The 27,811-nt window shown below is 38.2% G+C and overlaps 1 protein-coding gene across 1 annotated transcript; it reads left to right on the forward strand.

Annotated features, from left to right (window-relative positions):
• Positions 1-656: 656 nt before the first annotated feature.
• Positions 657-27,811, forward strand: Hpgd (15-hydroxyprostaglandin dehydrogenase). Its single transcript, XM_036166648.1, has 7 exons — positions 657-777; positions 1,011-1,134; positions 3,357-3,463; positions 10,397-10,493; positions 23,724-23,800; positions 24,989-25,152; positions 26,873-27,811. Exons 1-7 carry the CDS (start codon positions 685-687, stop codon positions 27,009-27,011), a joined length of 801 nt encoding a protein of 266 aa, XP_036022541.1. The 5' UTR covers positions 657-684; the 3' UTR covers positions 27,012-27,811.

Below are 27,811 nucleotides of genomic sequence, written 5' to 3' on the forward strand. Positions count from 1 at the left end.
GGGGTTCTTAAAGCTCTAGCGCTGAAATATGATTCAACTTAAGGTCAGAGCAAAATTAAACTCTCGTGCCCAATATTTGCACAAAACGCCAGTAAATAAAGTTATCGTCGCTCACTCCTATCCCACAACAGTATTCGTTTATGAGATGAGAAATTATGCAAAAGCTTTAATACACACACACACACACACACACACATCATCATCATCATCATCATCATCCCTTAACATTTTGTGTTCCTTCTTTTGCTTGCTTGTAGCTCAGTGTCTGTCAAGAGTGGAAAGAGAAATCCAAGTTCCCCAGTTGCTTCTCTGCTCTCCTATAGGATTAACCTTTGAGTAGTCCAAGAAACTTTTAAAGAAAGTTTTTCTTCCTTCCTTTCTGCGTTTCTTTCTTCCTCCATCAGCTCAGCACCTTCAAGCAACCAGAGGCTTGAGAGCAAATTCTCCCATGGGAATAGGCAAAAGCGGAAAGCCTGGAAGGCAAAAGTCACCTCGGGTCGACCCGGGTGCTTGGGGGCAGGTGACAGAGGGACAGTTTCCTAGGCGCTGGTTTGACAGTCTCATCCCCGCCCACTGGCAAGAGAGCTCCTAAGGCCGCTGCACAGGCGCGCGGAGGGGGCCATAAAAGCTGCAGCAGCCCAGAGACGAGGAGCTCGCCCATCACTGGCGGAGCCGCGACCCACCATGCACGTGAACGGCAAAGTGGCCCTGGTGACCGGTGCAGCGCAGGGCATAGGCAGAGCCTTTGCCGAGGCTCTGCTGCACCATGGGGCCAAGGTAAGGACTTCTCTGTCCACCCACACGCAGGAGCCCCAGCCCCGAGGGTTGCAAAGCCCCAGGCTCCCTAGCAGACCTCCAACGCCGCTGGCAGAGAACCCGAACTTGGATGAGCACATTCTGAGGTCTAAGAAGGGAGCGTCTTGTTGTTTATTCATTGCTTGTGTGTCCCGCGGCTTGGTGGCAGAGCTGCACACAAGACCTGCTTGCTCCCTCTCTCTTCTTGTTTGTAGGTAGCCTTGGTGGATTTGAATCTCGAGGCAGGTGTAAAGTGTAAAGCTGCCTTGGACGAGCAGTTCGAACCTCAGAAGACTCTGTTCGTCCAGTGTGATGTGGCTGACCAGGAACAGCTGAGAGGTAAGACATGGGAAATCAATCCATAGACTCGGAAACACGCCCTGAGCAAGCAGCAACCTGAAGACTGCCAGGTAAGAGCCTGACAAGGCTGAGCGCCAGCATCGCTCCCTTGGAAGAAGCTGCGACCTTCTAGCTCCCATGGATAGTTTGGATTGTTATGGTTCTTTCTGACAATCCAATGGCCATAAAAACTGAAGGGAAGACAGGACTGCCTAAGAAATCCTTTTATTTTAGTTACTTGGCAGCACATAATGTAATCAAATGTCTTTTGTGTATTCGAAGACAGTGCTGCTACAGTAATTACTCAGTGAGGGGACAGGCGGAGGAACTGTGGCAATAGCTCCCAGAAAGCTGGCAGATGCAGTTAAATGACAAGCAAATGCGGCATGCTTCAGACTACAAGTTCAAGGGTCAGGGTCACAGGCAAACCACATACTTTTAGCCAGATGTTTTCTCTGGGTTTTCCCCCTCTAAGATGGCTCTTAAAATAATCACTGTGTGGTGTTAGAATGAAAGAAGGAAAGACTCTATCGCCTTTCCCCAATGTTTTCCTGTTTTTCTGTGATCTCTTAAAATAGACTTGTGAAATATCAGGAAGGATATTGGCGTCAGCACTATACACTGGCTATATAGAGGGCTCAGAGAATTTTCATAAAGAAAATTTCCCAGGGGGGAAACATAGAAGGGGCAGGGGCAGATTAATATTCCTCGACCTTTTCTGGAACCAATTGAAGACTTAAGAAATGGTTTTAAAATTCCATTAAAAAGTAAAAAAAAAAAAAAAAAAAGAAATTGTTTTATTGCTATTAATTTTGTTGTCTTCCAGTTTGGCCCAATGAGTATAAAATGATGCTTATGCAAAAACTTTGAAAATGTGCTTCACAATCAACTTGCGTGTTTATTGCTTCCCCCCAAATATTTGATGATTGTTAATAATTCTATAAATTTGTTTCAGTCACGATAAAATTTGGATTGATCTGCCTATTTGAAGAAACCCATATGTTCACTTGCAGGCCTGGAATTAGACCTATGCCCTGTGAAAGAAAAAAAAAGTTGTTATCTATAGGCTGAAGTAATAGAAATAGAATAAAAGTACCACAGAACTTGTTAAATATATAGAACATTGTAAGAGGATGCTTTAAGAAATATGAGCTTCTCAATAAGGTGGTAAGGCCAACTTTGAACTGGATATAGAGGGTTTACAGACTTTGATAGATGGTTAGACGATGCAATGTGTGAGATTCAGGTCTTGGAATCTATATAAACTTCTCCAATTACTGAGCATAGTTTTATACAAAGCCATAATATAAAGTAATAATGATAATAAGAGGGAAGAATGAAATATGAAAGTAACATTAACATGAGGAAATCAACTGAATAAAAAGTTAACTTTTACTAATTAGGACAGCAAAGATTCCTGGAAAATGGTCGTAATGGATTTAAATGCATGAGTACTGAGTTAGTTTAATGCTTCCTATATACAATAGAGCTTATTAAAAGGGGATATTTGAAAAGCTAGGGTTATGGTTCCTATGGTGGAGTACTTTTCTGTAGTATGTAGGCCCTAGATTTGACCCTTGCTGCAAACAAACACAAAGAATATGTATTATAGTCTATACCAAAGAATTATAATAATTCCTTAAGGAGAAAAAGATACTAACTGCCCAGACGGAACTCAGGAGGGCTCTCAGTTTGCGATGCTTACTTCTCTAATATCTGCTCCATCAATTTATTGACTATAGAATGCTAACATGAATTCAAATCATCTAAGGATATGCTGAAGTAAGATTCTGATTCAGTGGGCATGCAAGAACGATACTACATTTCTAACATTTGGGTGACTCTACCTAGAGTCAGTCTGCAGACCACTTACTGGGAACCAGATTATGACTGTACTTCTTACTATGGGGTCAACTAGACTTAAAAATCCAGCCAAACTTTGTGGTGCAAGCCTATGATTTCAGCTATGGAAGCCGAAGCATGGGGATTCCAAGTTTAACAACAATGTAGGCAAAAAACCCTGACTCAAAATAAAAAGTAGAAAGATGGCTAGGGATATAACTCGGCTGTAGAGTGCTTGTCTAGAATGTAAGGTCCTAAATTCAACCTCTGGTACAACAATGAAATAGAATAAAATAATAAAGCAGACTCAATGGACTCCACAGGAAATTATTTAAATACATATATGGGGGAAATGAAAATCTCTCTCTGTTTTTTATTAGATACTTTTAGAAAAGTCGTAGACCATTTTGGAAGATTGGATATTTTGGTCAATAATGCAGGAGTGAACAATGAGAAAAACTGGGAACAGACTCTGCAAATCAATTTGGTAAGCGATATTAGACTCATTCATTCACTAAGACTGTTCAGTACCACTTCTGTACATAGAAAATGTTATTATGGCCATAGAACAACAATAATGGCCTTCAGTGTAGAAAAATGGGAGTTACAGAAAGCTAGCAAATTATCTTTCCATAAATATGATGATAATTGAGATTTGTAATTGTGAAAACATGTCTCAAAATATTAAAGAGAAGCAAAAACATACAGTTCACCAATAACTTGACATACATGAATAAGTGAAACTGAAATTTTGGTATCTATAAAGTTTTATTAGAATATAACCCTGAAGTCATCATTATGTTTTATGTATCTAGCTTTGTACAATAACAGCAGGCTGAATGTTGTGACAAAAACCTCATGGCTTGCAACTCTAACAATATTTACTGTCTTGTCCTTAACAAGTTAAGATTGCTAAACCCTGACCCAACTTACGTATTTGAAAAACAAGTCTTGAATTCTAGAAATAGATCAGAAAACAAGGTTAAAGAGATAACTGAACTTTATAGTTAATAACACTTTGGCCATGAAATTAAGTAATTCAGTGTGTGTGTGTATGTGTGTGTGTGTGTGTGTGTGTGTGTGTGTGTGTGTGTGTACATGTGCATGCAAGCTCTTGTGTGTGACATCCACATTTGAAGATGAGTTAGCTCTGAAGTAAATTATGAGTAAAACTTTAAAATGAGGTTTTCAATTCATCCAATGTTGTACAAGTGGGTAGATTATAACATTTTGTGGACACCCTCAACATAAGGCTGTTGTGGTTTAATAAAACTCAAACCTTTCCCCAGCATTGCAAGAAAACAAGAAGAAAAACAAAACGTTAAGAAGTGTGTAGCTAAAACAAAATGTCAGATGGATTTTATACAGGGCCACCATGCCCTGGCTCAAGTTATTACAAATTTGCGAAGCAGCCAAATGTCAAGTACAGCACAATGACTTCATGGGTGAGAATACAGAGTACTGTTCTTGAGCTTCCTCCTAGGAGATAGTAAGCTTAAAAACAGCAACTAGATGGGGCTGGAAAGATGGCTCAGCAGTTAAGGGCATGTTTTCTGTTTTCTTTTATTTTGCTTTTTCCCTGAGGAGTGAATTTAGGGGTCCTGATCTATTGATCTGTCGCCATGGATTTATTGCCTACCATTGATCTATTGCTAAAATGATAGTTTGTGATTTTGCAAATACTCATTTTATCTAGAACATTCTTGGTGAGCTCTGAGGGATTACAGATGGCTCACCGGTTGCCTTCAGATAAAGGGAGAAGCTCAAAAAATGCCTTTTGAGACAGTAGAATGGGTGCATTTCAGGTGTGGGAAGGGTTGATGAGATCACCAGGGTGAAGAATAAGAGAGGGGTAACCATGGTAAGTAATGAAAGTGCAAGGACACATGAGATGGTTTGGCAAATCACCAAAGATTGTGCCAAAACACTGAGATGCACACAAAACCACTACATATTAATTTGTACAAGATTCTTTGTATTTCTACCCTCTAAGAAGACAAAAAGTAATTTTCTGTCTTCAAAGAACTTAATTTGTACTACCATGAATTCTGCATCTAAAAGCATTTCTAATGGCATTACACACTGCAGAGTTTCTATGAGAATGGTGGAAATGTGCTGGGTGGGATTTCTCAGGAGGATGCATTGGGAATGGAGGTACAGAGTAATGGTATCTGTTTCATATATATGAACCCTGAACTCAGTCCTCAGGAAAAAACAAAAAGGATGCTCTTAACTGCTGAACTATCTCTCCAACTCTAACTAGTTCCTGTTTTTAAGTTTATTATCCCCAAAACTCATGAAATGGTACTCTGTATTTTCACATATGAAGTTACTGTGTTATACTTGACATTTGGTTACTTTGCAAATTTGTAATAACTTTGGCAGGTAGGTAGGTATAGAATTGCTTTGAATATTAGTAAATCAGTTCTACAATGTGATTCTTTTAACATTTTGAAGCTTTTGTAAACATAAAAAATTTATCTCTATGCAGATGAGAAATACAATATAATTTTGATAAATAATTAACATATATTGAATCCTTTAGCATATTCAAATAGAAAGCTGTTGTTGATGATTTTCCAGAAATACTAGTTGACTACCGATTTCCTCTGGGGGGGGGGGAAGGGTGCATATTCAAAATTAGTCAAAACTAAAGGGTTAGTCCTGAATGTAGCAATTTTTGGACTCTATATAAATATCTCTGACCTTGATATTCACAGTTGTGAAAGAAGTTAAACTTCTTACCTCTAAGAACCATTAAGGTTAAAATAGGACACAATTTGTGTGAAGGATACAGCCCAGTGTTACTACAGAGACCTTCCATAAAGCAAATTTCCTTTCTAGGTACCAGAATATATATTTGTGCGCAATCTCCTTTTCATGTGAAGTGGATTTTTCTGCCTTATTGTTCCTCTAATAAGGAGATGAATTGAGAAAATAGGCGGAACTGTTGCTGCTTAAATAAAAAGTTTATGATGGATTCATCAATAAGAGCTTAAGAAAAAGCAAAAAGCTTGCTGTTGGAGTTAAGCCCACATGGAGGTCAGCCATATGGCAGACAACAGACACACAGTGGGGAGAGTATCATCAGAAAAAGAATGAAAAAATCCCAAAGTATTTCACAAAGTATACAAGACTCTGAGCAGCTCAAAAAAAAAAAAAAAATGGAAGAGAGGGGAAAGAAAAGGAGAGTTAGTCCTGAGTCAGGACTCAGAAACGTGAGCAGACTCAGCAGAACCTCACCGTGGCTAGTAGGTGCCTGCTGCACTTGGGGTAGGGATTCTGAAGGGAAAAATACATTGTCTCATTAAGCTAATTATCTGCTCCTTCTTTAGGTTAGTTTAAAGAAGCATTGTTCTTAATGTGTTTGCTTTTGTTGGCTCCAAAGGAGATTAATAGCAAATGAAATATGTAACCATTTGTTGCCACTGATACTCTGTAACAACTAAAGTACTAGCTGAAGTATATTAACAAGAATTTGCTAAATTGTAAGTATCTCTGGCCAAGTAAAAGACATAATATCTAGCATTAAAACAAGGAAAGACTAAAAAAATACTTAGACTTGAAAAATTAAACAATTAAGGGAATTTAAGAAAAATAATCTCTGTTAATGTTCTTTGGGAACCGCCCTGGAGAAAATACAAGGACCTTAAAAAGCAAGTTTGCATGGTTTAGATGCCAGAATATTCTCAATTACAATGTAGTGTAAGAACTATAAACTGTGAAGTACCTCAAGTGGAGGAGAATGAGATGAGGGAAATGGAGAAATGACAGATTGGGAATTTTAGTAGTGAAAAATATAAATGTACATCTCTCTGAGTGTGCATACATGTACACCGTGTATGTGTGCTGTAGAAACATGTGAAAACTGATAAGAAAGAAAGCAAACAGGATATATTTTGTCTAGATGTTTGTGTTACTAAAGAATTGTTTTCAGTACAGAGGAATAGAAAAGCATGGATGTAAATTATAGAACCCTGCAATTAGCAAAAAATTAGAACACTTATAATAGGTTTTAATTATAATTTTAGTATTATGTATAAAAGTTGACTCTTCATAACTAAAAGTATTGAATGAACATGTTGATTTGATCATTTTATCAACAGTTAAAGAATTTCTCCTCTTTGAAGTTAGAGAATTTTTTTCCTATGAAGTCAAGAACAGAAATTTAACTACATTCACAAAGTATCTTAAATACCACAGACCCAATTTATATTCTGTTTTATCTAGAAATGTCATGTAATTTTATCTTGATGCTTCATTTAGTTATCTAATATTATATATATGCATTCCTCAAAACCAAGAAATATTAACAAGAAATATTTCATTCTATGATTTTTCTAAAAGTTCTCTCTCTCTCTCTCTCTCTCTCTCTCTCTCTCTCTCTCTCTCTCTCTGTGTGTGTGTGTGTGTGTGTGTGTGTGTGTGTTGTGTTATGTTGTGGGAAATCTGGAACAAGGAAAAGATTTTTTACAGTAAAACAGCGAAAATATCATTTGTATACAGCCCAAACATTGGATATTACTTGAAGTTTCTCCCATCAACACTTTAACTTTAAAAGTTATTCAGTTCTTTAACTTAGATGGTTAAGAAAAATATTCCCTTGTCCACCTCTACAGAAAATATGCATATGAATCCTGCTTTTTAAAACTTAAAACTAGGGAGCTGGAGAGACGGCTCAACAGTTAAGGGCATTGGCTGCTCTTGTAAGGATATGGGTTTGGTTCCCAGCATCCACAGAGTGACCCATCACCCTATGTAACTACAGTTCCAGGGATCGGATACCTCCCCCTGACCTTCAAAGGCACTGGCCACCCACATGGTGCCCCGCCATCCTGGCAGGCGGACAGTCATACATATAAAATAAAATAAATGCATTTTTAAAAAATTAAAATTGAAGCATAAACTTTCATACATTTCTTATCTTACTACAACTTGAAGATTTTAGAAACACTCAAGCAGAATGTCAGGAAAGCTTTCAATCTCAGAATAAAGGCATATCCTAATGTATGTAAACTAGAACCTTACTCAAGCATACTGAAGAATTGGACAGAAATTAACAAACATAATTGAACTGGTTTTAGTAATTTTAGCCATGTACATATCTTTCCTTCTTATATAATCAATTTAGGTTGTTTTTTTTTTTTCTATTTAGAGGGGAAACTGTGATAAATTATTTATGGAACTGCTTAACTGGAAAAATGCCTTAAATGAATAGAATTTTCAACTTACTCTTTTTGTTTGTTTGTTTTGTTGTTGTTCTAGACACACTAGCAGGAAAAGGAGTCTCCCTAAACACTTTCTTAGAAAGTGCTTTTTAAAATGAAAAGAAGGAAAACACTAGTATGTACTCCCAGTTTCAGACTCGTGGCCTTTGACCTTTTTCTGTGCATTACTATAAAGAATAGATAAAGCAAGAATTAAGCTGTCCAAAGTGAATTTTCAGTTTTCAAAAGCTTAAGCTGAAAGAGAGAAAAGTTCAGAGAAATAAAAGGAAAAATACTATCAGTTTTCTCTCGTTATTCCAGAGAGTAGGAAATTCTTAAAAGTTGAGTTCCCACTGAAGGCATGAGCAGGAAAACAGTGGACGATCGGAATGAAGCCATCAGCAGTGCGGAATAACATTAAGTAGTAGAGATGTCTAAAGACTGTGTCCAAGTAGCAGAAAATCTCTGCTCAAATTACAACTAGAAAAGAGTCATGTGGTTTCCCCAAACTGAAGGGCTCGAGATTATCTGATACTGTACACCACTGTTCTCCTCATGATCTAGTCTCTTTAGCCCCGCCATCCTTTATTCAGGTTTCATCTTCATGATGTTAGTGGCTTAGCTGGGCTTTACAGTGACTGAATAGTCACCAAGCAATGTAAAGGGGAAAACATAGCCATTTCTTCATACCTTTTTTACGAACAACAGATTTCACCAGATCCCGTTCTTCACCTCCACCTTTACCTCTCCATCCACAGGTCTCACTAGCCATAGCTGGGTCCTACTCTGGGTCCCAAACACAGGACTCTAAAGGGGGATGGAATTTCCCTGACTGAATCACATCAGCCAGTGTCTACACTAATTCTAGGAAGGTCACGTTCTACTGTGTTACATGGAGAAGATGCATATAGTTGTAAATAGATAGTTTATGATGTAATTTCCAGCCCAAAGGATGAAGAGGCAGGCAAGAAGAAAACTGCCTTGAGATCAAGGTTAGCTTGGGCTACATAGTAAGATCTGGGCCAACCTGGGTCATTGTGTGAAAAGCACAACAGACCCTGGATAGGCAGTCCAATCCTGAGAAAAGAACAATTCCTGAGGTAACATAATACCTGATTTCAAACTACAACTTGGAGTTATGGAAACAAAAACAACAACATGATACTAACAGAGAACATATATGTAGATCAATAGAATAGAGTAAAAAACTCACATTTATACCAAAATAGCTAAAACTATTTGAAATTTCACAGGGATGCTAAAAAAACATACATTAAAGAGTCTCATCAACAAGTGATATGTACATGTAGAAGAAAGAGGTTAGGTTTCTGTTCTTCACTCTGTACAAAAACCCACTAAAAATGATTCTGATATCTTAATGTAAGACCTAAAAGTCTGGAAGTCTTAGAAGAAAACACTGAGTAAATACACACATAGGCGAAAGCTCTCTGAAATGAACTTCAGTCCTTGGGAAATAATAATAGTAACTGACAAGTAGGATTTGTAAAAGTCAAAAGTTTCTGCACAACAAAATAAACAACCAAGGGAAGAGACCGCCCACAGAATGGGAAAAAAATTCTTAATTATTTTGTCTAATGGAAGATTAGTAACCAGAATATATAAAGAACTCAAAGAGAAAAAAAGTAAAGTAAAAAGCAAAACAATCAATAAATGGGCTAATGAAAGTGAACCAGCAAGTTTCAAAAGACAAAGTACAAATGAGACCCATAAACATTAAACTTCCAAAATTCTTAGCCACCAGGAAATTGCATGTGAAAATGACAGGATCTATCTCATAGCAGTCAGAATGACTGTCAAAGGAAAGCAAATAAAACAATGTTTATGAGGATGTAGGGAGAAGGGAGCCTTTGTACACTGCTGATAAGAATGTACATGCTTGCAAATGAAAATTCAGTTTTCTCTAAGGGTGTCCAAGTGAAGAAAGAAATTACTCTTAAGGGTAGGCTGCATGCCCAGCAGTAGATATGCTCATAATTTAGGTGAACTTACGTAGAAATATGATAACCTACACTAATGTTAGGAGGGCAAAAAAGCAAATCAGGAGCAATTAAAAACTTAAAGCATGCAAACACTTTTATTGATTATACTTGCAGATCTCCCTACATACCTGAGTGAGCAACATGTTTGGTTTGCAAACAGATGATAAAGACTAATAGCTATATCACTCTTTCCATTTTTTTCTCCTGGGTTAGGTTTCTGTTATCAGTGGGACCTACCTTGCTTTGGATTACATGAGTAAGCAAAATGGAGGCGAAGGTGGCGTCATCATCAACATGTCTTCACTAGCAGGTAAGAACAATTCTCATTTTAACAGGAATTTTTTTCTTACTGATAATTTGGACCACAGAAGTAAATCTGTAAAGTTATATGACTCCTCACAACAAGATTGAATTGAATCTGATTGTTTGTTTCCTTAAAGATTCTTTAGATTTTTCCACACTTAATACAAAACATTTGAACAATATATCTTTTACTTCTTTTCAAAGTTATCTTTACTGTGCTATTGCTTTAGTGTGTGTGTGTGTGTGTGTGTGTGTGTGTGTGTGCGTGTGTGTGTGTGTGTGTGTGTGCATGTGTGTGTGTGTTACCATTTACTTTTTTTTCAAAGATTATTTTAATACTTCCAAGCAGTCATACCTGGAAAAAAAACTTTTGACAAAATAAAAATTACTAATGTGATGCCAGCTCTCTCTACTCTCCTGTGAATTTAGTGAGAATGTGTAATTTTAAAATGTGACATCATCTGTACTAGTTAGTGGATGTTAAGCTGTTAAACAATAACCAAACACATCTTAGTTTGAAGATATAATAAGTTTTGACAACATCTGTATATTATCAAGGGCAAGATTTTTAGTCCTGGGTACCTAGTCTAGATACAGCAAGTTGGAAAACCTGGCTGACAGAAAGTCTTCACCTCCATCACAGAGCTGCTCGTGTTGATCTGCAGTAGGCAGATACCTTTCTCTCCAGTAGACAGAAGTAAGGCTTGTGGAGGGCACATCACTGCTCTTCCACCCCCACCTGCCCAAGCCATGGCAGACCTTACTGTGCTCACATTCCAGTGTAGAATTTGACCCTTGACTCATCTAGCTCCTTGAAAAATCTGGAAAATATTTTCTAATTGTACATGTAAGAAAAAAATGGTTTCAGTGGACAGCTGGTCTTTTGCTACACCGAGGACTGAAGAAATGAGGCTACACAAGCAATCCCAAGGTGGTTTTCATTCAGAATAAAGTGGTTTAATGTCAGCAAAATGCTGTATTCTTCAATAATAGCCACCAATGTGTGGAGCGACTCAGTTAAGGTACTATACTTTTACAACTCCACTCAGGGATGGATGTGCCGGTCCACACCTGTGTCACCAGGACATGGAAAAGCTCAGGTAGGAGGAAGGAGGGTGGCCCAGATCAGAGGCCTGTTTAGCCAGTAGCAATGCCCCATCTCAAACAAATAAACAGCAACAACAAAATTTCTCAGAATAATTCACCAATGCTTCCAGAAGAGTACAAGTGAAGTCATGACATTTAAGAAGCCTGCTCACACTTGACAGCAAGTCTAAACTCTTCATGTCCAAAAGAGAGGAAGACCTTAAGTCACCAGCTTGGTCTCAGTGTAGTAACTTCGGGATAAGAATTCACACACACACACACACACACACACACACACACACACACACACACAATCACAGTGCTGTATCAGAGGAGTCAGGAGAAGCCAGCAGTGGTATTTAGACATATCTATGACTCATTAAATCCCTGATTCTCATTCTCAGCATTTTCCTAATTTCTCCGGGAGTCATTATAAAAGTACCATTTGTGTATTTGTAAATATCCTTCTTTAGGTAATCTGAAGTGTGACTGACATCTCATTTTCTGGGTTGCTTAAAGTTAAACAGAGACCCCTAATATGATTAGAAACCTAATTTATAAAGCGTTAAAGATAATTGGGTTACTTTCCCCCTGTGTCATCTACCTATAAATGGTGATACTTCAATTCTAAGGATACACTAAATGACCCTGTCCCAAATGTTATTTTTAAATGAGAGAGGGGAGATTGGCAAGTTGGCTCCACAGCTGCTCTTGCAAAGACCAGAGTTCCCAACAGCCATTTTGGGCAGTTCATTATCATCTCTAACTCCACCTCCAGAGGCTCTGATGCCCTGTTTTAGCCTCTACAGGCACCTGAAAGCACACGTGCTCTCTCTCTCTCTCTCTCTCTCTCTCTCTCTCTCTCTCTCTCTCTCTCTCTCTCACACACACACACACACACACACACACACACACACACACACACGATGAATCTTTATAAAAAATAAATGAGTCAGGGAGCCTAGGGATATAGGTCAATAGTAGAGCGTTTCCTTTGTATGCTTAAAACACTTGGTTCAATCCCTAGTATGATGAGAAAGTGAACAGAAGAGGGAGGAAGAGAAGAGAACATTCTATGGATATTCTCCAAACAGTGAATTGAGTCAGCAGAGCTTGGAGAACCATGGATGCTATGCAGAAATATACATAGAGATCCTCTTAGCATTTTGTCAGTGGGGGCCTTGGGTACTTACTTCTTAGAAAACTTGGAAAGGTTGGCTCAATTCAGGACTCTGTGATAAAGATTGTGTAATATATAAATGAGCTTCATTGCCTCAAGGAGCAATTAATAAGGAGAGATACAAGATAATACTACTGTCATTTTTCCAGTTAAAATATCTAAACACATAACCAGGAGCACTTGTTGAATATTAACTGTTTACTCATCTATTAGCCTTCTTTCGCTGTAATCAAAGTATCTGAGATAATTCACTTAAAAAGAAAAAGACTTAAAGGAAAACGGCCAGAACTGAGTTCTGGAAGTTATAGGCTAAGTTCAGCAGATAGGGACTTGGAGCCTCTTCTAAGGGCAATGCACTGTGGAGGTGTGTCTGATTGACAGAAACAACAATGTCACAATCCAGGGTCCTCCAGTCTCCTTCATAGGCATGTTGCTCATGACCTAAGAACCTCCTCGAAGGTCTCTTCCTAATGGATTTACTACCTGTCAGTAGCACCACCCTCAAGATCAGGTCCTTAATACATTAACATCTAGAGGACATTGAGCATCCAGACTATGGCAATGCGGTACCATTGTAAACACTATATTTGAAGAGTCCATAGTCTCTACTACAGAAATGAGGACAAAGCAAGCAAATTAAGTACCATACCCCAGCCTCTGTGGCCAACCAATGCACAGCAGGGCTGAAATTCACACATGAAGTCTGATGTAATTCATATTAAATTCTAATCCTTCATTATCTATGTACTGATTTATGAGTCTACTTCTTTATCCAAGGTTATGAGCCTAGAAAGAACATAAAGAAAATTGAAACCCTGTCTTGAATAAATCTTTTCATTTTGCTGGTCCCTCCAGGACTCATGGGGGAGGGGGGCCCTAACCTCAAGGCTGTTGCTAACTTTCATGTGACACTGTAGCTTTCCCTCCTTTGGCACACATGCTGGGAGCTGGCCTGAATCCCAAGTTCCAACGCGTCATCAAGATGAGCAATTTAAGGACCTCAATTTTGCTTTCTTGGCTAAGAACTGGCTTCATTATGCCACTCACCCGTGGAGCTAATTTTTTGTGTGTGTGCCTATTTCTGACACAAGATCTATAACTATGTATAAGTTTTTGTTCCTGCAGGTGCAACTGTGGATTATGAGGAATTCAGTGATAGGATTGTTTTGGCTTTAAACTAATTTTCTGACCCTATCACCATAATGACTATTTTGTCATCTCAAATTCCTCGTTCCTTTGATTTTCATCCTAATGTGTAAGACACCCCATTTTAAAAGGCTAAACAATGGACTAAGTGTCTCTGTGTCCACTCTGCTCGGCTCTCAGGCCTCTGCAAGTGTCCTTTGCACAGCCAGTGCAGCCTCCGCACCTGCTTTATATCACTTCCTCATTCTCGTTAGCCATCTTCTGCTACCGCTCTTCCCACCCAGAGCTTTCGCTAACGTGCCTTCATTGCAAAAGTTTTAAAACAGTCTTGTGTTTTTATCAAGTAATGTCTAACTCATACACAGTAGATCAATTTGATACAATTTTAGGCATCGTCTCAACATTAAAGAGGAGCAAACAGGAGAACAGCCAGTCTGAAGCAAGTATGAGCTACGTAGTGAGACTCATGTCTCAAGATAAAAAGGCTGAGCATGTAGCTCAGTAGAAGAGCACTCACCTAGCATGAATAAACATGTGTGTGTACATGTACTTGCAGGCATGTAAACACACACACACATACACATGCATATATGAACCATAGGGTATTAAAATAATTCAAGATAACAGAGAACCCCTTATTCATAATTTCCTCAAAACCATATCAACAAATATATGACCTTGAGTCATAGTACATAGATTGAGATCATCAAACAAACAAACAAGAATCTTGGAGGTATTATTAAATATCAATAACTTTTTACTTTATTTTGAGATTATAATTGCATTATTTTTCTCCCCTTTTCTCCCTCTCTCCCACATACCCCTTCTTGTTATCTTTCAAATTTATGGCCTTCTTTTTTCATTAATTGTTGTTACATACATATTAATATATAAAGAGAAATTATATGTACAAAATATGTATACATATAATTTCTAAATATAAGTTGCTTATCTGTACAATGTTACTTGTATCTATGTTTTCAGGGCCAACCACTTGCTGTTAGATAACCAATTGAACACTCTTCTCTGGAGAAGACTATTTCTCCCTCTCAAAGTGTTTTTAACATTTACTTCCTGTTTGTTTTCCAAGCTTCCTTTACACGTTTTTCAGTTTGGGTTTTGTTTTTTCTGCTCACTCTAGTGCATGCAGAGTTGTAGGCCATATTCAGCTCATCTGGGTCAGCATGTAAGATTTCTTATAGACTGGCAGAGCCCTTCACTGCCCTGGTGAAACCTCAAGTTGTTATACTGGCTTGGGCAGAGAACTTATGAGTAATGACCACTGACGCAGTTTCGAAGGCAGTTATGGGTTTAACAAGCAGAGTGCATGAGCCTGAGTGGAGGAATGAATGTGCTCCACCTGCACCTCCAGAAGAAGGTCTGGCCATTGCTGAACACATAGACTCTTGTTTTTGATTAAACATGATATACAAACACTCATTTTGTCACACACTCAAGTATTAAAAAAATGCTGGAGGGAACAAGAGAGAATGAAGGCTGGCTTATTGCTGGTGGCTGGATAACTGTGGGGCCATCAGACACCTCAACAAGTCAAATGTGCTTCTTAGGATGGGAACATAGTTCTGTGAGTAAGACCATTTGACAGGCAAGTATGAAAACCTGAGTTCAAATCCTCAGCACTCATGCAACAAGCTTGGCATGGCCACCCATGCCTGTAACCCTAATATTGAAGGGTGGAGACAGGAGAATGTCAAGAGCTCACTAGCCAACCCAGCCTCCTCAAAACAGCAAACTTCAGACTCAATGATTCAGATAATTCATTGAATTATCTTCAATAGTCATTGAAACCACTAATAACTACATAGTGTGAAAAACATTGTAATAATGACTATAAAAGAAAACTCATCTTGCAATATTTTTTGTGAATGTCCCAGGGTGGATCAACTTTTCCTACTATATGGATTCTAATGGTTCTGATGCACACTGTCACGAGTATATGAGCCACACTTCCTGATTGGTACTGCCAAAGCTCCCCTTGCTAGTCCAGAAAGACTAGTATCAACTTTGTTGTATTTAATCATAAAATAATTAAGAAGACACATAATAGAAAGGATTGGTGTGGAAACTTAAATGGTTTTTAATGAGGTGTTAGGAAGTTGGCAGATTCACTGTTTCCTCGTATGGGAAATAAAGTCTTCTAGAGCTCTGTTTCTTACTGCAAACTTTACTTAGGACTAGGACTTTGGGTGATCCTGAAACTCTATTCCAAGGTAAGAGGACGTAGGTGTTCACTGCAAGAAGCTGGCTTCCACTGTGACTAGGGATCTTCGCTGGCTGGGTAAAGGGCATCTCTGTTTCTTCTGGTAACATCACAGTAGGGACTGGACTTCTAGGAAGTAGAATTTTGATGGAATCTTAACGGCAACTTTCTGAGAAGTAATCACTGAAAATATTCTTGGGTTTATCTTCCTGAAATAATTTTTTATAAAATATGTAATAGTTATGAATATTCTGTCACTTTTTATGTCATGCCATGCATATAACCTCGTGGTAAACCTAACAATAAAAAGAAAAGCCACCCGAGAATGAGGATGATGCTAACTCAGTATGAGGACAGTTTCCTAGCGTGCATCTGTCCCTATGCTGTATCCCAGAATCACACAAGGCTAAACAAAAAATTAACAAAACTGCCCTGAATAACGTGTTCTGTCATGTGAAAATCGTATAATGAGGAACTCCACGAGTTTCTTTGGTCACTTTTAGGTATAAACATAGATAAATAGATCCCCACTACTTCTCCATTTCCCCCTCATATAAAGAAGTGGAGATAAAAATAGACAGATAAGCAAATGGTTAGTTTCCTTTGGGGTTGTATAGAAAATGTGGCAGGTTTAGATCCTGTTTTTCTGCCTCCAAAATTAGCATGTTTGGATTCACAATTTATATTCATAAATTGAGCTATTTTCAGTATTTTTATATAGTATATTTTACATGATTCATATCTGTTGAGAAACAAATATGCTTGCAGATTCTATACAATTGTGAGAAAAATGTTAGCTTTTGCACAGAATAAAAAAATTAACTTTTTATTTATTGGGAAATGTAGCTATTAAGGCTGGGTTTTACAAGTATGGATAGAAAAATATTAAGAAGAGAATAAAATGAAAATAGAATTTTAAACTTTATGACTTTATACGTACATCAGTAATTTTCAAGTATTTCAAATGTCTTATATATACTATATAAATTATTTTATAATCTGGGTTATTTAGTAGTACCTTGAATAGTCATAGAAAGTGTTTGTTTTGTGTGAAGAATTTCTCCTTCTACTGTGTTATGATCTGCACAGCTTTGGGACTGATCAGACTTGAGAGATAAAGAGCAGATATAGGTAAAGAAAACCTGTGACTGGGTGGGCCATGAGCTCTGATAGCAATGAGCCAGCAGCCAGGAAACAGCCATGTTTGTTATCTACAACTGCACCAGGAGATGAGTTAGAGGGTCTCGGTAAGGGAGCAGTCCAAAGGTAAAGTTGTCAAGGAGGAAGAGGCTTGGCTTCATACTTTCTGTATACACTGTCAAGATCCATATTCAGAACAGGGGAAGACTTTACCATTTCCCTGAGCCTGACCCGCCAAAAATCCTGCTGTTCCATGGGTCTTGAAGCATTAGAGTCCTTGACATTACGCTTATGGCATAAATGCTCATTCATACAGAAGTACACACACTGTTTACACTACTGACTTTTTAGAACTGTATTTTATGTGTATGTGTGTGTTATTTGTGTGTACATCTTAACTTTTCAGACACCTAGAGCTCATCAAGACTGGCTAACCAATGAGCTCTCAGTATCTGCCTGTCTCTGCCCACCTCTCAGTTCTGGGGTTCTAGGTGTACACTACTGTGCCTGGCTTTGTGGTGCTGGAGATCTGACCTTGGGTCCTTACACTTTTACAAACATTTTACTCACTGAAGTATCTTAAATTTATTATTGTCGACAGACATAAAGGCTAGTATTAGGCTTGAGAATGTTTTAAAAGAACTATCTTGTATTTTATTAGTAAACATAAGGAACAAGACTATAATTATTGAAAACTACCATGCTTAACTTTTAAAATATCAAGTATCAATTTTAAAGCACCAATCAGAGATTTCTTACAGTGTTAAATAAAAGAATATGGTTGTGACCACATGGCTGGCTTGAAATAAGTTTGGAAGGATTTGTTTAACAAATCAGTTTAAGGATATAAATTATGCCAGGGAAGGAAGGAAGTTTACTTGTAATAATGGAGCCGGTTTACACTGGACAGATTGAGAGGCAAAGAAAATGGAATGCTGTCACTCTGTGCTCTCTCTCTCTCTCTCTCTCTCTCTCTCTCTCTCTCTCTCTCTCTCCTCTCATCTACTCCCCCTCCCCCCTTTCTCTTTCTCTGTCAAAACTCAGTCCAGGACTCAACCCTTCCTGGCTATACCTCTATAGAAACATCCTCAGAGACCCATGCAGAAGTGTGTCTCCTAGGTAATTCTAAAGGTAGTCAAGTTGACAATGAAGATTAACTCTCATAGTGATGTTATTACTATGTGTGTAGCATCATTTTAAGCATATTGTGTACGTTGATTTACTGTAGACTCGCAGTAGCTTTTATTATTACCCTGGCTTGCATCAGAAAGCACTACAGTATGTACCACTTATCTCTGCAGAGTTGACATGGCATATGGGCTCATAATTCTGGATTGAAGATTTGAGTTCAGTCTGCCTGATATCCAAGGTTTGATCCATTGTGCTGTAATCCTTCCGGATACATTTAATTACAATGATAGCTTTGCCTAGCTTAGTGATACACCCCTGTCATCCCACCACTCAAAAAAGTGAGGCAGTAGGATCTTGACTTCAAGGCTAGCCTGGGGTACATTATGAGTTCCATGCCAAGGTAGAATACCAAGTGGCCAGATCCTGTCTCAAATAAAGTGAGACTAAAAATATTGTTTTTGGTAGGCTTCATTTTAATAGAGACGTGTTAGGTTCCAAACAAAATTGGGCACAAAGTACAGAGAATGTTCCTACCTCTCTACTATCACTTAGTAGCAGTCTCTTTCAGTAACAGCACCCTTTCTAAAGTGCTCCATTTGTTACAATAGATGAATATACCCTGGCACATGTTCACTTACAGTTCATAACTTACATTAGGATTCACTCTCCTACCATCACCAACTCTACCATCACTACCACCACCACCACCTCCTCCTCCTCTTCCTCCTCCTCCTCCTCCTCCACCACCACCACCACCACCACCACTTTCTCCTCCTCCTCCACCACCACCTCCTCCTCTTCCTCCACCACCACCACCACCACCACCTCCATCACCACCACCACCTCCTCCTCCTCCTCCTCCTCCTCCTCCTCCTCCACCACCACCACCACCACCACCACCTCCTCCTCCTCCACCACCACCACCACCACCACCTCCTCCTCCTCCTCCTCCTCCTCCTCCTCCTCCTCCTCCTCCTCCTCCTCCTCCTCCTCCTCCTCCACCACCACCACCACCACCACCACCACCACCACCACCACCACCACCAGCAGAGCACATATTTGATTAGATTAAAAGATCCTCGGAGCAGATGAGTAGTCTTTATTCATCAAGCCTGCCTGAAATTTAGCATTCCCTTGATCATGAAGATAGGCATGGTGCTATAACTTCCTCATAAGGTCTACTCTTGGTGTAGACTTGAACAGACAACACTGACTCACATTGGCAACTATCTTACTGTATACACTGTCCTGTCTGCACTGCCCTGACTACCCTCTGCTCTACCCGTTCATTTCTCCCCTATTCAGCCCTGGCAAACACACACCTTTCCCCTGTCTCCACAGCTTTGCCTTTTTTAAGAAGTCATGACTTGAATCCTACCATATGTCATTTTTTCAGTTTGGCTTTGTTTCTTCATAATAAAAAATTTAGTTTCTGCCTCATCTGTTCACGGCTTGATATCCCATTTATCTTCAGTGCTGAGTACAGTGTACTATTTATTCATTTACTCATAGAAAGACATCTCACTTGACTCCAACTTTGGGCAATTACAAGTAAGACCATTGGAAGCATCCATGCCCAGGTTTTTGTAAGGACATACGTATTCAGTTACTTTGGGTCAGTGCCAAGAAGCACAATTGCTGAGTCGTGTTGTAAAAATACATGTTTGTCAAAAACTGCCAGGCTGTCTCCACAGTGCCTGTGCCATTTTGCATTCCCACCAGTAATGAGTAGGAATTCCTATTGTTCTATTTCACCAGCATTTGTGACTTTCAGTGTCTGGATTTGGGCTATTCTAATTAGTTACGGCTAGTGAACTAGAATCAAAGTATGAAAATAATTTGTGACTGCCTGTGTGCCTGTGACAAGGAGAGAGGAATTGAGAGTATGTTGTCCAGGAACAGTGGGTACAAAGAGGACCAAAAACAGCACTAAAAGATGAAGGGGTACCTCGTTTTAGTCTGAAATTTCATGAGGACGTATGATGTTGAGCATATTTTCTTTCTTCTTTTTCTTTTTTTTTTTTTTCTTTTTCAAGACAGGGTTTCTCTGTGTAGCTTTGGAGCCTAACCTGGATCTCACTCTGTAGACCAGGCTGGCTTCAAATTCACAGAGATTCGCCTGCTTCCTGAGTGCTGGGATTAAAGGTGTGTGCCACCACCACCCGGTGAGCATATTTTCATATACCTCTTTGCCCTATATAGTATCTTCTTCAGAGAGGTAGTTTTATCTGTATTAAAAAGTTTTTCATTTCTTTTCTGTTGAGTTTTAAAATTTGATAGGTATATTTTGTTAGCAGGCCTTTATGACATATAACTTTTAGAAGTATTTTCTCCCAGTCTGTGTGAAAGTTGTTAGTTTCTTGGAGAAAAAAAAGCAAAGAGGTCATATTTAAATACTAAAACAGTGTTTATAAGTGATATTTTAATATAGTACTAGTCGACCCATTGGTTATATGCATTTTAATTTATGTATGTTTGTCTTTGTGCTTAATTTTACTCATGTGTGCATTGGAAATGAATTCAGTGCAGCCCGAATATTGGAAATAGTATCCACATAATTTAAGTAAAGAAAATTGGCAGGAGAGGTGGCTGTGACTAAAACAAAGCTCCATGTCAGGAATGAACAGCAGATGAGGGGTTCTTGCTGGGAAGCTGGAGTTTAACCTTGAGAAAAATTGGCCCCATCTGTGTGTGCGCATATGCAACAAAAAGAGAGAAACCGGGAAACATGTTCACCAGGAGCAGATAAAGTCATCCAGAACAGGAACATACAGAAACCAGAGGGGCGGGGACAAGTCTAGAGTTGTTCGGCATGCTTATAGGTCTAGCCAAGGAGAGAAGCCAATGCTTCCAAAGCATAGCTGTATTTGCTACTACAGAGGAAGAGATTGAGCCAAAGGAAGACAGACGCTTAAACTACCATGTGAATGGGGTCCCAAAGTCACACTATACCCACCCAAGTACAAGAAGCACTGCAGACCAATAATCCACCCTACCCATTCAAAGTCTGAGAGGCAATAATTGAAATCAACACCCTCTGTGTGATGAAAAGAAAAATCTCCATTTAACCAAATCATCTAGAATTTGACCAAATGCATAACCAGTGAGTAGAGCCCAAATATCTATTGCCAAGTGAATGCATAGTATAGATAAATGCTATATCATTCAGTGGATTGCTGTTTAGCAGAACAATAATAGTAATGATGATAATATCAATAAGATACTGATGAATGAATCCCAACATAGTTATCCCAAATGAAAGAACAAGACCCCCCCCCAAAAAAAACCGAACTTCAGTGATTACATGTGCATAAAATTCTAGAAAATGCAAACACTAACAAAACATATCAGTAGATTCTTGGGTGGAGGAAGAAGGGCAGAAGGAAAGAATTAGGAAGAATCATAAGGTGATGGACTTGTTTGTTGTCATATGCTTATAGATTCATAGTTTATGCTCATAGTGTCAGTTGTTTATACATATGTCAAAACTTATAAAATTATGCACCTTAAGAATATGCTGTTTTGGGGTTGGGGATTTAGCTCAGTGGTAGAGCGCTTGCCTAGCAAGCGCAAGGCCCTGGGTTCAGTCCTTAGCTCTAAAAAAATAAATAAATAAAAATGCTGGTTTTTTTTATATAAATTATAACTCGGCAAAACTGTAAAAATTTAAATGCATTGAAAACTTACAATATTAAAATAAAATTCATAAAATCCAATGCTATTTTTTAATGGGAACAAGGTCACCGAGATATGGTAGCTCCTGCTTTTAATCCAAGCACTTGCAGGATTGAGACAGAAGGATTGAAAGTTCAAGGCCAGCTTATGTTACATAGAAAACTTGAGACCAGTCTGGGGTATATAGTGAGACCTTGATTTTTGTTTGCTTGGTTGGTTGGTTTGTTGGCTGGTTGGTTGGTTAGTTGGTTGGGTTGGTTTTTGTTTGTTTGTTTGTTTATAGTTACATATAAAATGAACAAGCTCTTTGGCATTCCAATTGCATTTACAATTCTACTTCTAAAGAAATAGCATATATATTTTGTGCTTGCTTGTGACCACAGCCAAAAAAAACACTAGTTGATCTATTTCTCATGTGTGACCCCTTGAAATAACTAGAGATCATAAGTTTGTCCACTCTATATATGTAACAAAAATTCATTCAGTCATCATCTTTGATAATATTTATGAACAGTATTCTTGTCATTTTTTGTGGCTGTGTCAATTAGCGTATCTGTGATTAAAGATGTACCTTTTGTTTTCTGCACAGGATATGAGCACCATCCTGCAAACACTACCTTTGTCCCATACACCTGTAACAAACAGGTGACGCAGGAGCATAAACAGCTCCATCTGGCTACTCTCCCCTGTTCTCCCTTATCTTACACATCTGACATCCCTGTGGACCCTATGGAGACACTGTAAATTCTTGCACATCTTACTGACTCAAAACTACAAGAGGGGTTGGGGATTTAGCTCAGTGGTAGAGTACTTGCCTAGCAAGCACAAGGTCCTAGGTTCAGTCTTCAGCTCTGAAGAAAAAAACCAAAAACAAAAAACAAGAGGACCAACATGTTCTAGTACCTTGAGATCACTGTGTCCTAGGTGTGATCTACCCTCTTCAGGGATTTAAACTGCTCTTGAGCAAACATGCTTCATAAAGGGATGCCCGGAAGGCACCCAGGGAGTGGCTAAGATCTGGCTTTATTGCTGAACTTTGGCATGACACTTTCAACTGCATGGTGGCAATGTTGTGTGACTAGTTAGCTGGGTGGAGACTGGCACATCTCAGCAGAATAACTTAACGTGAATATGACACTTGATGTGAATGGATCTCACAGTCACCAGGGGCCAGTCACTGTTTCCTGACTGAAAGGAAGTACATATTTAAAAAGAGTTGTTAAAACGGGATCCCCTGAGCCAGGCAAAGTGGTACACACCCATAATCCTGGTACTTGGAAGGCTAAAACAGGAGGATTACAAGTTCAAAGACAGCCTGGGAGACTCTGTCTCAAAGGGAAAATAAAGTTCGTGGAAGAAACTCATCAGACGTGAAAATATATAAATGACTAGTTAAATCTGACTGTTTAGTTTGTACTGACGTGAGAAATAAGTTTGGCAGCAACAGTCACTCAAGTCGAAGAGGTTCTGTGGGATGGTTGTTTGTTTGGGGTTGTTTGGGGTTCTTCTGTTGCACCAGGGGTCTGGTTTCACCCCAGTGTACTTTCCGGATTAATCGTAAAGTGCTGTGACCAACAGCCATCCTTTGTACAGTCTTTATAAGATAGTCCACTTTCGAAAACTTCACCTTTTTTAGGCTTCTTCTCCCTTTCTTTCAGGACTTATGCCAGTTGCACAACAACCTGTTTATTGTGCCTCAAAGCACGGCATAATCGGATTCACACGCTCGGCAGCGGTGAGGAAATCAGAACCACAGACTCTCTTCCTCCTTGTGCTCATAGATGAAGCCCACATTTTGTAGACTATAAAAAAGGAAATACAAATTAAAAAAAATAAAATCTAGCTGAAAGATGGAGGAGACATCCCACTTAGATCCTTATGATGAAAACATTTTCGATCATGTAGAAGACTAAATAAAGGATATATCACTGTCATTAGGTGACACTAATGAATATTTTAAATAACGGAGAAACACTCTTTGTTTTTGAAATTGTGCACAGTTTCTGCAATATTAATGTCAGGAGTCCTAAACAGAACACTTAAATAGAACTTTGCCTGCTGTTTGGAAAATGTATTATGAAGCACAAACAGCAGAAAAAGATAGTTGGGAAGTCTCTGAGTGGTACTGGATAGGATGGAAGGACCAGAAAGATGAAGTGTTTCGCATTAACAAGGACAAATTATAAGCAGAAGCATCAAGTGTTAATCATTCTCAGGACAGAAAGTAGTCTTTACTCCTAATTTGATTTGAATAGACCTCAGTACTTAATCTGAAAATATTTCAGTGTTTTAGAAGAAGATAAACCATTACCGAGCAGATATTTCACATTTAAATTTATGACTTACTGTGTCTATAGTCGATTCTCGTTGTTCACAGCAGTTAGGAAGTTACTTGCAGAAGCTGAATTAGTAAATGCTCAGCCATCATTTCTGGAAGAAACAAAAGGAGAAGTTACTGAAAGCCTGAGTTCCAAACATCTCTGTCAACCCCCCAGTATTCAGCCTTGTTTTATTGTATTTCTGTTTAATGAAAAACAATGTTTACATTATGTGACAATATTGAATTCACAAGTAGTAGAACTTTTATTATGATGTTTGCCTTAAAAAAAAAAAAAGTCTCACTTGCTTGGCTTCACATCCCCAAAGAGTTCAGTAGAGAAGAGCAGCTTGGCAGCTTGGATAATTCTATAATCTTAGGAGTTTTCCAGCAGTGGTACTTTTAAAACAGCAAATGCACTAAAGCTTTCATGAATGAATTCTGTGTGTTTATACCTCATATGCCCGCTGGTAATTGTTCCATATCTCAGAGCCTATCTGATGAGTGTGTTTTCCATGAGGATTTTAAGGAACTGTTTGTTTTGGTTTGTCCTGTACTGTACTTTTGTAAAGTTCCTGAAGCCCTCAACTGTGCTCTGATTGGCAGATGGCTGCCAACCTTATGAAGAGTGGAGTAAGACTGAATGCTATTTGCCCAGGCTTTGTCAACACACCCATCCTGGAGTCCATTGAAAAGGAAGAAAACATGGGCCAGTATATAGAGTATAAGGATCAGATCAAGGCGATGATGAAATTCTATGGAATCATGGAGTAAGTAAAACTCTTTTAACAGTGGATCAAAGCATTATCTACACAAGCAATCGATCTTTTTAAAGTTTTAAATTTTAAAAAAGGCTACAAACCTCAAGGTTTGGGTTGACAAATTTTTGACAGGAAAAACAGGCAGGAGGAATGGAATTGTGCTTAAATGTATGAATTTTGCTTTGAAAACAGATAGCCTTCAGCCTTTACCAGATTTCTATTCTAAATGATATTTGTTCACTTTTCAAGGCAATTATACCTTACTTGCCTAAACTTGAAGCACAAATCAAGTAAAACCCATGTGTAATGTCATATAGTTATATGACCCTAAAATTCCAACCACGTTCATAAAAACAATTGATCATCACACACACACACACACACACACACACACACACACACACACACACACACACACACACACACACACACACGGGCACATATACATGGACACAGACAAGGACAAGGACACAGACACACACATGGACACACAATCAAAGAACAGTGTCTAGGTTAGAACACAAGGAATGACATAAGTATGAACTCACAGAGACTGTGGCAGAATGCACAGGGCCTGAACAGGTCTGGACCCACTGAGATGGAAAGCAGACACATGCCCCCATCCCTAACCCAGAAGCTGTCTGCAATTGACAGCCACTGGAATATGAAAACATAGTTTCCTCAAGTGGAATCTCACTGGACATAGAAACCACTCCTAAGGCCAGATCCTATACCCCTTGGTAGACAGACAACACAAACACACTTAATGGCACTTTTACAGGCTGTCTCATAATGCCTTTCTAGGGCTTTTAAAAAAAGCCTTATTTTGTATTTTTATGGGATTTCTGGGTGTGTCTCTGTGTCTATATATACTTCTAGAGCTTTTTCTTTGGCTGTTTTTCTTCTATTGGTTTGTTTGTTTTTATCTTGTTTAATTTTATTTTATCATTATTTTTAATATCCCTATTTTATTTATATTCCAGTGTGGTAGAAAAAGGAAAGATGTGGATTTGAGTGGGTAGGGAAGTGAAAAGATCTTGGAGGAGTTGGGGTAGGGGAAAAATAATCAGAATATAATGTATGAAAAAGCATCTATTTGCAATAAAATTTTCACAAAAAAATAAATAGTAAAATCTAAATATACTGCCATGGCATAAGGGTATCCTTCTTTGAAAAAAATGTATGTGAGGCTTTTGCAAGATGAGTTAGGTGAGTTTTTCGCAACACAGAACTATAGCTGTTGTGTTGAAGGAGTCAGAGCTAAGATCAAAACTCAGCTTTAACTCCATCAAACTTCAGAAAGTATCAGTTTTCTCACATGTAAAGGCATAGTATAACAAACTTAGAAATCTTCGACAGACCAATAAGATGATATATCATGGAACGTACTTAAAATGGCACTTGGTAAAAATGGTCTTCAATAAATACTATTAATTGGTTCTATTTTTCCTCCAGTGGAGTTTCTGTCTAGTAAGTCAGATATCACTGATCTGGTATAGATGAGAAAGTGAATATTTTTAGTAATATAATTAATGACTTCAAATGCATTGCCTAATGAGCACTAAATTTGTTATATAATTTACTTAACATCTCAATGAATAAAATTGAAGGTAACAATAGCTTAATGAAATATATTTCCCTATGACAAGCATTCAGCTGCTTAAGAAAATATTGTGAAGTTATTTAGTTTCATTTATTTTCAAAATATAAATGTTTCCTTGATTTTTAGCCCATCAATCATCGCCAATGGATTAATAACACTCATTGAAGATGACGCTCTCAATGGTGCCATTATGAAGATCACAGCATCTAAAGGAATTCATTTTCAAGATTATGACATCACTCCATCTTTTGTAAAAGCTCCGTGAACATCTTAAGCATTGGCCATCATTGAAAATAAAAAGTACAAGTGATTTACTCAGACTGCATCTTTACTAATATAGCTTTTAAAATGAAATGCTGTAGTATGAAACCTACCTGTTGTATCTGATGTTGATATTTTTCTAAATGATTAGTTAAATGTATAGATAAATATGTACGATAAGCTAGCAAAAATACTTTGCAAGCCAAAACTGGGTTATAACCTATGTAATCTAAGGGCAAAACGAAGGATATTCAAGAGATATTCTGCCTTTCAGAAAACATATTTATCACTGTGGCTCATAAATATTAATGTTTTTCAGAGAGGAGATACTTGAATTGTTATTTAAATCAAAACAGATCTTAAATGATTCACTTTATATGTTTGCACTTCAAGAGGGGGAGTCTACTTTGTAATGGAAATATTTAGTAATAACAGCTTGTACATGATCTACAAGCTAAACATTTCAACTCTTTGAAGATCTGGTATGTGTGGGGGCCAGTAGTTAGGGAATGAATTCCAGTGTGACCATGTCCCAATAAAATGTCTGATGTATGGGAAAATGATACTGTTACTAACACTGAAGATTCACACTTTAGCCTCAAACAAAGGAAGATGGTTTTATTTTCCTTCCTAATTTTAGAAATTTAATGGATTCCATAAACCTCAGGAATGAAACTTTCAACAGCAGTTATAGCAATAAAAGAGGAAATTGTAAAATTTTATATGTACAATATATGCTTATTAAGAAATTATTCAAATGTATTTTTATTGATTATTTCTTTGTTGGTTTGTACTAATTTCAAA

This window comes from Onychomys torridus, chromosome 17 (assembly GCF_903995425.1).
Source record: "Onychomys torridus chromosome 17, mOncTor1.1, whole genome shotgun sequence".
Classification (NCBI taxonomy): Eukaryota; Metazoa; Chordata; class Mammalia; order Rodentia; family Cricetidae; genus Onychomys; species Onychomys torridus.

Bases quoted from the DNA above. Each gene is read 5' to 3' on its own strand.
- Hpgd (XM_036166648.1), top strand. From the start codon at position 685: ATGCACGTGAACGGCAAAGTGGCCCTGGTGACCGGTGCAGCGCAGGGC. The intron at 3,464-10,396 runs GTAAGCGATATT...CTCCTGGGTTAG, and splicing joins AGACTCTGCAAATCAATTTG to GTTTCTGTTATCAGTGGGAC. The intron at 25,153-26,872 runs GTAAGTAAAACT...CTTGATTTTTAG, and splicing joins AAATTCTATGGAATCATGGA to CCCATCAATCATCGCCAATG.